We start from the raw sequence: 11,698 nt of genomic DNA, 5'->3' as shown, positions 1-11,698 counted from the left end.
GTCACTGGGGAGCACAGCTGCCTGCTGATCATTGTGGGAGGTGATCTGGGGTGTGATCCCCTCTGGGCCATCTGGAGTTTAAAGGGCACGGTGATGACCTTAGGGCTCACATCTGTGGGGTCGCAGCCAGGACTTACCCTGGCACAGCAGCTCTGTCATGGCCTCTGCACTGTGGGACCAGCCTGGCCCAGGCAGGGCCTGGGGGAAAGAGCAGCTGGGGAATCTCGGGGTGAAGAGATGGGCACTGGGGAGCATCATAGGACCTGTTAGAGAGTCATTTTGACTAGAAACTGCCTGTGGCAAGCAGGATGGAAACCACCCCAGGGGTGTTTTTTAGTCTCTGCTGCCCCTGATCAAACTCAGGAAGATTTCCTGATGCCTGGGCAGACACAAACCAGCTCCAAGTCAAAGTCCACTGACATTTTTAATAAGAACAAATATGATACACAGTGGAAAAAAGGGGAAAGTAGAGCAAACTGTGCTGTTTGTGCTGCTCATGGGCAAAGGGAGGCGGTTCCCGGTGCTCGCGGCTCTCCCAGCTGCACGGACCTCTCCTCCCTCCCGGCTGCACCCACCTGCACAGCAGGGACGGGCTCTCCTGGCCGGGGGCTCAGGGGCTGCTGTGCACCCAGCTCTGTCACAGCCTTTGTGTGTCACAGATGTGCCAGAGAGATCTCTTCAGCGTCATCATAGCCCATGCTCCCCGGGGACAGGGACGCGGTGTCTCCTTCAGCTCCAGGGACCCCAGCACTTCTCTGGGAGCACAGGCTGCCCCCTGCAAGCAGCAATGCGGGACATTGCAGCTCACCCCATGGGGTCTGTGCACCACCTTCCCCCCTGCTCCTCACCACACTCAGCTCCTTCTCCCACCCTTCAGTCCCTCCACGGGAAACTCCTGGGGCAGGTTCCCCCTTCCCAGGAGGTTTAGGTCTCAGTACAGCAGCAACCAGGGTGGCAGTGGGGATGGCACCCCTGGAACCAGCAGCACTGAGTTTCCCTCTCACCTCTGGGTGCATCGCTGGGTCCTGTTCCCTCCTCTGGCATCCTGGGCATTTCCCGAGCTCGCTGTCCAGGGGCATCGTCCTCCCCAGGGAGAGAAACCTCCCTGGCATCATCATAGCCATCCACTGGGTCACCCCCAGGCAGAACAGGAACATCTGAAAAGAGAGGGGAGCTGGTGACAGTGAGAAGATCCCTCCTGCAGAGCAGAGGATGGGAGGCGCTGGTGTTGGCAGCAGCACAGGAGACCCCCAGGTCCTCCCCATCTCTGACGGTGACACCCAGTGACACCTCTGTCCATCACTTGTCTGCAGGCAGATCAGCCCCTTCCTGCTTCATTACCTGGTGCTGATCCCAGACCATCCTCCTCCTCTCGGTGCCCAGGGTAGGGCTGCAGCTGGGTCAGGGACTGCTCTGAAGAGGAGCCTGGAGAGATGCGCAGCGGCTGTTATGGGATGAGCCCACTGACCTGGTTCGTGGCCAGTGCTGCTGGGGAGGGGGGACCCACAGAGCTGGGGCTGCATGGGGAGGAGGGCTGGGAATTCACCCTGCTCCCCTGGGACAAGCCCTGTCTCAAAGGTGCTCCCAGAGCTGCCCCAGGACAGCTCTTCCCTCACTCGTCAGTGGGTGCAGGGGCAGGAAGAGAGGGGCTGTCCAGCTGCGATGGGCAAAGCGAGTTGGGAGGCAGCTCCTCTCCCGGGCCCAGGGCTGGGGTGCTCTCCCCACAGACCACACAGCCCCAGCACTGCCGGGACCACGGGCTGGGGGCTTCAGGGGATCAGCCCTGGTTTGGGGTGAGGGGACAGGGTCCTGCAGATGTGCCCACACCCACCTGAGTGACCAAACCTCTCCTGCTTCTCCCACGCTGGGCTGTGACCGATCTCCTCGTACACGGCCTCGGGGAAGAGCTCCTGGGCTGTCCTGGAGCCTGGGGACAGAGGCAGAGCTGGCATGGGGGCAGGCAGAGGGGCAATGGGACCCCACTGTGCTCCCCAAACCTGTTCCTTGGCCCACCCCAGGACTGCTCCAACAGCACAGCCCCAGGGTGCTGTCCAGGAACAGCTGCCACATCCCCAAGTGAGGGCCACATCACTGTGGAGAAGATCTGGGGCAGCATCACCCTCACCTCAGCCCCTTGGAGACAGTGCTCAAGCTGCTCTGGCCCCTGGGTCATCCTCTTGTCTGACCCCAGAGCAGCTCCCATGTTTCCCCTCCACCTGGAGCCGACCCCTGTCTGCCCCACGAGTCCATAGCAGGGCCCCCAGCAGGCAGGGCTGGGCAGAGGGTCAGCCTGGGGCCTGACTCCGTGGAGATGGGCCCTGCTGCCCTGTGTTCCTCCCGTCTTCTCCTTTGCCCCAGAGCGCCCTCCAGTACTACCCAGAGCACTGCCAGCCTTGGCCATCTCCCCCAGAATAACTTCTCCCCCAGGATGACATCTCCCCAAAGATGACATCTTCCCCAAGATGACATCTTCCCCAGGATGACATCTCCCCTGGTCCTGCTCTGCCATGTCTCTCCTTGCCCATCTCTTGCTCCCACCACCTCTGGGCTGTCTCCACCCTTTGCTGCTGCTGCCCTATAGCCAGACAGTCAATGGGGTGCATGGGACAGGTGGCAGCACACAGTCTCCTCCCCTCAGCTCTGCTTGTGCCCCTTACTGACCCCCCGCAGCACCCCCAGGCCTTCCAGGAGGCATCATTGGGAGCTCTGTGGAAGGACCCACCTCTGCGCCCAGCCCTGGCCCTGAGCGCTTGCCTGGCCAGCAGGGCCAGGAGCAGGCAGAGAAGGGCCCCCAGGATGATGCAGATGATGACGGGCACTGAGATTCCCCCACTGACAGTCGGACGGCCCCGGGTGGGATCTGCACGGGCAAGAACATGGAAGAACAGCACCAGCCCTGGGAGAGGTGGAGGCAGCACCAGACCTGATCCCCATCATACAAGGCAGCAGAGAGTGGAGGGCCCCAGGGGGGATGATGGAGAAGCTTCCACCCTGCTGACTGAGTTTCACCCCCTCCTCAACCCCCACACAACCACCCCAGTGCCTCCTCCTGGGAGTTTCATGCCCCAACAAGGAGCCCCTTGCACCCCACTGTGGGTCAGAGCCTGGCCCTGGGATACCCAGCCCTGGGGAGGACGAGTTACCTGCTCGGGGTGGAGATGCTGCTGTCCTGGGTGCAGCTGCAGAGGAGGAAAAGGAGAGCTGGGCTGAGGGGGTGGGAGTGCACGTACCAGGGAGCCTCCCCTGCGACACCCCGGTGTGTGTCTGTAGTGTCCCTGACATATGCCACCCCAATTGCCCCTCCCTTAGTGCTAGAAAGGGACCCAGGACAGGGCCCGGGGCCTCTGCTCTGGGCGGCGGGCAGAGTGGCACAGGCAGCCCGGGGATGGATGGTCCTGGAGCTGCAGGGCCCCACGGGCAGTGGCCCAAGGACACCCAGTTCCACCGAGGCTGCTCCCTGCTTGGCACCAGACTGCTGCACCCCACAGGAACGTTCCTGCTCTCGGGAGCTCAGGGGCCGTGCCAGAACCAAGCGGGTGAAAGGCCTTTCCCAGCTCCCTGCCAATACCTGACCAAGGGGTCCCAGCCCCCACTCACCCGAGCAGCGCACGGCAGCGTCTTCCTTATGCCGGCAAGCACGTCCATCCCCAGGCCGGGCCCAGCAGTCCTGCAGAGACGACTCCGTCCCCCGGCACTCCACCCGCTCCAGCCAGATGGGGCCCTGGCCCACCCCAAAAGCAGCCTCATGCAGGGCAGACACCGCGGGGCCACAGCCCAGCTGCCTGCACACCACCTGGGCATCCCGCATGTCCCAGGAGTCATCGCACACTGTCCCCCAGGAGCCGCGATGCCAGAGCTCCACTCTGCCCGAGCACCCGTCCTCGCCTCCCACGGCACGGATCTTCTCCCTGTCTGGAGAGGGCAAAGAGCTCCCACGGCACTCAGACAGCAGAGGAGCCAGGTGAGCGCAGCACGCGGAGGAGCAGCTCCCTACCTGTGCAGCTGCTGGAGTTGGGGCACGGGGCCAAAGGCTCTGGGGGCATTTCTGGGCGTCTTCCTGAAGAAGGAAACACTGTGGTGAAGGGGCTGGCTCGGGGGATTGTGCAGAAGAGAGCGGGGCTGAGCTCTGTTTGTGCCTGTGTGTGCCATCTTGGTCACAGAGCAGCAGGAGGGTGTCCATGGAGGGGAGGCTGCTCTGAACCCTCTCTGGTCTCCGCTGAGACCACTTGGAGATGTCGCTGCCTCCCCCACGCACTGCTGGGTGGCGACTGCTGCTGGACATGTGGGGCACTGAGAACTGTGGTCACATCTGTGCCACCAGCAGCAGAAGAGTCTGACATGGCAATGAAATCCCCTCCAAGCTCTTTCTCTGCATTTGGCCGTGCCCAGAGGGGAGCAGAAGCTGGGGTGGCACTGGTGCCTGAGTGGCTCAGAGTTACCATTGCAGGTGATGTGGGTCTCTTCTTGCAGGTAATCGCACGACTGTGGGTCCCAGGGGGTGGATGGACACTGCCAGAAGGAGCTGGTTCCCTTCTCACACTGCACGTAATCCAGCCAGGCAGTGCCAGACACCCTGCCATAGGGCAGGCCTGCTTCCAGGGATCCTCCGTCCCCACAGCCCAGCTCCTTGCACACCAATGACACCGTGTCAGGAGTCATCGAGTTGGAGCAAACGCTCCCCCACGTCCCGTTGTAGAAAACCTGGAGGCGCCCGGAGCAGCCGTCACTGTTCTCCAGCCTCAGGGCCACGAACTCTGGGAGGAAAGGCAGCAAGAGGCACAGGCTGGTGTGGGGCTGTGGGAGCCAGGACACCCCTGCGCTCCCCAGGCCCCCAGCCAGGCAGGGCAGGGCCAGCAAGTCCCCCTTGCACCCAGGGCAGAGAGAAGTCCCTGATGGACACAGCCCCTGCTCTCCCCACTCACCCTGGGGGACACTGAGCTCCCCAGGGACCCCGGTGAACTGAGGGCACCCGTGCATGGGTGTCTGTAGGCCGGGCTCAGGCAGGGGCTCAGCCAGGGACAGCCTTGGCCATGCCCGGCTTTCCCTGTGTCCTGTCCTCCTGGGAACCATCCCGGCACAGCTCCCGGCACACACCTGAGCACATGACACCCGCGTCCTCTTTGTGCCCGCAGTCGTGCTGCCCCCAGGGCCCGGCAGCGCAGTCCCAGAGAGCAGCTTCGGCCCCGGAGCAGTTCACACCGTCCAGCCAGATCTGCCCGGAGCCTTCCCCAAACCGAGCGGAGCCGGCCACCTCCACCGCCCCTCCGCAGCCCAGCTGGTGGCAAACGACGGCGGCATCAGACAGGTCCCAGCCATCGTCACAGACGGTCCCCCAGCTGCCCTGGTAGTAGATCTCCACTCTCCCTGCGCAGCGTCCGGGCCCGTTCACCAGCCGGACCCGCCGGCTTCCTGCAGTGGGGAGAAAGCCCATGAGCTGTCAGGGGGTGCCTTCCCCCCCACCCCATCATCTGGGGGCTCGTGCAGCGCCGCTCACCCCAGCAAATGACTCCCACGTCCTCCACAACCCCTCCCAACAGGGCACTCCCGGGCAGGGAGGTGTTGCAGAGGGTCAGGCTGGCCTCGTGCCCTGCGCACCGGACCCCTCGCAGCCCCACGGGGCCCGTCCCTCGCTCAGGCTTTGGGGGGCTGTAGGCTTTTTCTGCCTCTCCACACCGCAGCTGCCGGCACACCACGCTGGCCTCCCGCACGTCCCACTGGTCGTCCAGCACTCTGCCCCACGTCCCGCGCTGGAAGATCTCCACTCGCCCGTCGCACCGGCTCCCGCCGCCCACCAGCCGCAGGGACTCAGAGTCAGCTGGGCCTGGGAAGAGCAGAGGAGCCACAGCCATCAGCGGCACCGGGCAGCACGGCAGCCTCCAGGGAGGAGGGCAAGGGGGGTTGTCCGACCAAACAGGGCGAGAGCGAGCCCTGTGCTGACAAGAAGCGAGGGCAAAGCCCAGGCCCTATCTGCAGCTCACACCGGGTCTGCTGCTGCTGGGTGGTGGGATGGGGCTCTGCAGGGCTCTCTGTGGGGATGGGATGTGTTTGTCTGCAGCCACAGGGATGGAGCAGAGCCGCACCAGCCTGTCCTGGGCTCATCCTATGGAACCCGGGCTGGGCAGTGGTACCAGGGCCTAAGGCGCTGCCCTGGGGACAGGTGTCTGTGTCTGTTCAGACCTCAGCTCTCCCAGGGCAGAGCAGTCAGTCTGAGCAGGGAAAGCCCCCCAGGGATCCTCCAGGGAGAAATTCAGCCTGGTGCTGCCATGGGACCCCTGCTTTGGGTGGCCGTGTCTCACACAAAGGGAAACAGAGCTAATGCACCATTTTCCCAGCACTCACCTGAGCAAATGACAGCAGCGTTGTTCCCCGGGGAGCATGGGGAGGCCCCCAGGGTGACCACTGGGCACTGTCCCAGGTCAGATTCAGTCCCGTCACAGTGGAATGAGTCTCTCCAGACAGGGCCAGTCTCTCTCCCAAAATGCTGTCCTCCAGGAACGGACTCAGCAAACCCACAGTTGAGTTGACGACACAGAACGTGGGCATCCGAGAGATCCCAGCGGGAGGCACAGAGGGTCCCCCAGGTCCCCAGCACCTGGACCTCCACCCTCCCCGCACACGCTGTGCTGCCGTTCACCAGCCTGAACCCTGTGTACTCTGAGGACAGAGGAAGAGAGAGGGCGGGTTTGTGCCTTCGTAGCCTTGGTAGCTGGTGGAAAGGCCAGAGGGGCAGAGGCCTTTCTTCTCCTTCTGCATGGTTTTCATGCTGCAGACTGTCCCATGACCCCGCCGGCCCTACACCCACCCAGCACAGTCCTTGCTCTGTCCCCAACCCCCCGCACAGCCCCAGCGTTCAACACCCCACCCCGAGTCCTCACGTGTGCAGCTGACAGCAGCGCTGTTCATCTGGGGGCAGGCCTGGTCCCTGGAAGACCCCGTGCGGCAGGAGGACAGGAGGGACTCATTCCCCACACACTGCAGCTCTCCATCCCACATGGGACCAGCCCCTTCTCCAAAGTGACCTCCTCCAGACACGGGCAGGGCCACGCCGCACCGCAGCTCCCTGCAGACCACCTCAGCAGCCTTGGGGCCAAAGCCGGAATCACAAACAGTTTTCCACTGGTTCCCATCACGGATCTCCACACGTCCTGAGCAGCGGCTCTTCCCGTCCACCAGACGGACAAATCCTGGAAATAAACACCAGCAAACCTGGGAGTTCCCAGAGCCCTCTGGCAGTTACTTGGCCACATCCCACATCACCTCCAAGGAATCCCTGGACAAACCGCACATTGCACATCCCAGCGGAAGCTGTTGGGGGAGTGTTGGTGCCACAAACACATCCAAGGCTCCTCTGCCCCTTCTCTACAGCACCAGAGCACTCGAGGTGTGTGTCTGCCACACACTCACAGCCACAGGTGTGCTCAGACAAAGGGTCCCACAGAAGGTCCTGTGTGCTGCCCGGCACGCTCCCCCAGCACCGCACCCGTGTGAGCCGTTGGGGTCCAGGAGAACTGGCCCAGATGGTGACGAAGCTGCAGCTGCTCAGCCCCTGCAGAGCTCGGGACAGGCAGGACCATCATCACCTGGTGCCACCAGAGGCTCACTCTGATCCCAGGGTGTTCCTGGGTGTTGGGAGGTTCCTTTTAGGTGGGAGGTGTCCCAGAGCACAGAAATGGAGTAGCTGTTATCACAACTGGTGCTTTCCAGAGCCCTCCCCTGCCTGCTCTAGGGGCATGTCCTCATCCAGGGACACTGTTATCTGGGTGCACGGGTCCCAGGCCAATGGCCAGGGTGGGGACAGGAGATCCGCATGTCCCTCTGGCCTCCTGCTGCCCCAGAGGGTGACAGCAGCACAGACGAGAGTCAGTAAATGCTGGCAAAGACCCTGTTTCATGGGTCAGTGTGGGGAGCTGTGGGCACGCAGGAGGGGTTGGGCAGCTGGTCAGCGCTGCTGGCATGGGGTCCTGTCCCCACAGGGCTGTCACAGCTTTCCCCAGGGACCAGTTATACCAGCAATGACAGTTCCAGCTCAGCAGCATGATTGCCATACTGGGCCCTACTCCAGCATGTTTGTTGCTCCCTATGGCACAGCCAGGGCCATTCCATCATCCCAGCGCCAAAGGTGGGGAACAAACTGACCCCTTACCTGAACACGTCACTCCAGCATCGAAATCGTGCACACAGTTATGTTCACCCCATCCTGCATGTTTACAGTCAGACAGGGCAGATTCGGTGCCATTACAGCCAACATCATCCATCCAAATGGGGCCAGATCCCGGCCCAAAGTGTCCATACTGAGGAGCTCCAACAGCAGATCCACAGCCCAGCTGCTTACAAACCACTGCTGCATCGTTCATACCCCAGTAGTCACCACACACGGTCCCCCACTGTCCCTGGTGTTTCACCTCCACTCTCCCGGCACAGAGCCTGCCGCCATCCGCCAGCCTCACCTCCGCAGCACCTTCAAACACCAACAAGGGATGAGTCAGGAGAGCACCGAGCCCCAGTGCTGCAGCTCTGGGAACCTCCTGCCTGGGCAGAGTCAGGGGCACCAGGGTAGGAGCCCTCTCCCCTGCAGGCTGTTCCCAGGGTGGTGCAGAGGTCCCTTCTATCCCCACAGGCTGTGCAAGGCTGGGGTGACCAGCTCCAGCCCTGCTGGATCACTTGTGCCCCACAGCCTTCCTTCTACCCTAATGGTCCTTTCAACCTGCCTCTAGCCCAGGCCCACCCAGAGCACCCACTCCTCCCCAGCCAGCACCCTGGGAACAGACCTGTCTCCAGGGATCCCCAAGCACATACTGCTGCTTCTCCCAGGGCCCCCAGCTCCCATGGGCCACAGTCTGCCCTGGGGACCTCCCAGCTCATCATCTCAGCCCTATGCGTATCTTCTGTGGAGAAACATGATGATCCCAGGGAGTCCTCCCAGCCCATGGCCCCCTTTGTCTTGGGGCATCAGCCCAGTCCTGCCATTGTCTATTATCCCCAGGAGGGTCAGGTCTCTGTCGCCTGTGGGAACAGATGCCCCAGTTCCCTTGTCTCAACAGCACCAACTGTCCCCTCCTCAGGCTGGGTTTCACCCCAGTGTTCAGCACCCCACCCCGAGTCCTCACGTGTGCAGCTGACAGCAGCGCTGTTCATCTGGGGGCAGGCCTGGTCCCTGGAGGACCCCGTGGGGCAGGAGGACAGGAGGGACTCATTCCCCACACACTGCAGCTCTCCATCCCACATGGGACCAGCCCCTTCTCCAAAGTGACCTCCTCCAGACACAGGCAGGGCCACGCCGCACTGCAGCTCCCTGCAGACCACCTCAGCAGCCTTGGGGCCAAAGTGGGAACTACAAACAGTTTTCCACTGGTCCCCATCACGGATCTCCACACGTCCTGAACAGCGGCTCTTCCCGTCCACCAGACGGACAAATCCTGGAAAAAAACAGCAAAAAGCAAGTCATACAAACCTGTGGCGAGGCAGGAGGGGCTGGGCAGCTGGTCAGTTCTGCCTGCACGGGGTCCTGTGCCCACAGGGCTGTCACAGCTTTCCCCAAGGACCGGTTGCTCCATCAATGACAGTCCCAGCTCAGCAGCACGACTAGCCACACTGGGACCTGCTCCAGCATGTTTGTTGCTTCCTGAGAGCACAGCCAGGGCCTTCCACCATCCCAGCCCCAAAGGTGGGAACAGGGTGACCCCTTACCTGAACACGTCACTCCAGCATCCTCATCATGATCACAGTTATGTTCACCCCATCCTTCATGTTTGCAGTCGGACAGGGCGGATTCGGTGCCATCACAGCCAACATCATCCATCCAAATGGGGCCAGATCCTGCCCCAAAGTGTCCGTACTGAGAAGCTCCAACAGCAGACCCACAGCCCAGCTGCTTACAAACCACTGCTGCATCGTTCATGCTCCAGTAGTCACCACACACGGTCCCCCACTGTCCCTGGTGTTTCACCTCCACTCTTCCGGCACAGCGCCTGCCGCCATCCGCCAGCCTCACCTCCGCAGCACCTTCAGACACCAACATGGGATGAGTCAGGAGAGCACCCAGCCCCAGTGCTGCAACTCGTGGGGTCAGGCTTCCCTTTGAACAAGGGGCAGTGAGCAGCACACAAACCCTCTGGGGCACCCCAGAGGTTGGCAGTGCCCTGGGGATGTCTGGGTGCTGCCATCGCCAGTGAGGCTGCCACTGGTCCAGAGGCAGAGTGCTGGGAACAAGGGGTCCCCAAAGGTACCCCAGGACAGGGGGTCTGTGAATCCAGCCAGGCACAGAACACTGGAGCCCCGGAAAAGGAGATACTGTCTCCCACCCAGACAGGCACAGGGAAAAGCACAGGCTCCATGGAACTGAGAACCTTCTGCCCCTTGTCTCAGCAGCAGCTGCAAAGGAACCCCATTCCCAGACCCATGACCACACTGGTACCCGCTGGCCCTGGGTGGTGGGACAAGGGAGTCAGCACTTACCCCTGCACAGCTGTACCCAGAGGAGCAGCCACAGCGTCTGAGGGGACACAAGTCCCTCTGTGCCCATCCTGAGCCTCCTGCCCTGATGGCACATCCCTCTGTGCCGCAATCCCTGCCACAGCTCCAGGGACTTGTGGGATCAACGATGATGGGAGGGCAATATATCTCTGCAGATGCCCCCCGGTTACAGGAGGAGCCAATCGAAGCAGCAGCACCTTTTTAGACATTATCGGGAGCTATCTCCCCTCCGACATGGCCCAGTCCTCCAATGAACTTCTCCAGCGCTGTTCATGACCATATATGAGGGTTGGCTCTGCTGCAGGTGTCACAGCACTGCAATGGTAGAACGTGAGAGAACAGGGCTGGCTGTAGTGGGGGAAACAGTTTTTCACCCCTTGAGCTCTGAGTGTGGACCAGGAGCACTAAGCATGTGCTGCGACAGGCACATCCAAGAGCCCGAGGTGAGAGTGCCCAGTCACCCCGGTGCCATAAGACCCATGGGGCTGGGACTGCACCAGGGCTGTGTCAGGAAGGGAAGGAAACAGCCCCTGTGACAGAGCCCGCTGTGCGGGGAGCAGCAGCTGGGAAAGGGCCTTAGCCCAGGGCAGAGCCCCATCCCCGGAGCGCTGGCTCACCCACCGCTCCCTGGAGAGCCCGCGGAAGGTCCCTCACAGGAGCTGGAGCTGGGACACGTCCCTGTCCTGGCAGCAGACGTGCAGCCCAGAGGCTCAGACGTGTCCCTGACTGTCAGCGTGTCACCGAGGGGCCGTTATTCCCCACGGGTGGATCAGAGCTGCAGCCTGCAGGTGCACAAACCACAGCCCCCGCGCTCCCCCCACGGCACCCGGGCAGGAAGTCTGTGGTTTCCTCCTGGCCCCGTGCCAGGCACATCCCTGTGGTGCCCCGAGACACCCCCAGCCCGACGGCTGCAGCCAGGGCTGCAGGGGCTGCTCCTTCAGCCTCGCAGGCACGGGGCCGGGCAGCTCCTGTACCTGCTGGGGACCCTGTGACAGCACATGGACGGTCGGCACCGGGCTCCATGGCCATGGGGTGTCACGGGTGACATGAGCACTGCTCCTCCTACTGCCACTGCTGTGTGCTCATTGGTTAAAATGACAGTGACCTCACACCCTCTACTGCCACCGCTGTGTGCTCATTGGTTACACTGACAGTGACCTCACACCCTCTACTGCCACCGCTGTGTGCTCATTGGTTACACTGACAGTGACCTCACACCCTCTAC

General features: G+C 62.4%; 1 protein-coding gene across 1 annotated transcript; it reads right to left on the bottom strand.

Annotated features, from left to right (window-relative positions):
- Nucleotides 1-494: 494 nt before the first annotated feature.
- LOC135577757 (scavenger receptor cysteine-rich type 1 protein M130-like) lies at nt 495-10,522 on the bottom strand. The gene is given in 12 exon segments (XM_065047878.1): nt 495-775; nt 1,005-1,157; nt 3,144-3,179; nt 3,598-3,912; nt 3,995-4,045; nt 4,440-4,754; nt 5,095-5,409; nt 5,495-5,821; nt 6,340-6,645; nt 9,108-9,416; nt 9,688-10,002; nt 10,456-10,522. Coding segments are annotated over 12 exon segments (2,790 nt in total).
- Nucleotides 10,523-11,698: the final 1,176 nt, after the last annotated feature.

This window comes from Columba livia, unplaced genomic scaffold (assembly GCF_036013475.1).
Source record: "Columba livia isolate bColLiv1 breed racing homer unplaced genomic scaffold, bColLiv1.pat.W.v2 Scaffold_135, whole genome shotgun sequence".
NCBI classification, from domain to species: Eukaryota; Metazoa; Chordata; class Aves; order Columbiformes; family Columbidae; genus Columba; species Columba livia.
The sequence above is the reverse complement of the archived record's forward strand: the minus strand, read 5'-3'. Positions and strand labels throughout refer to the sequence as shown.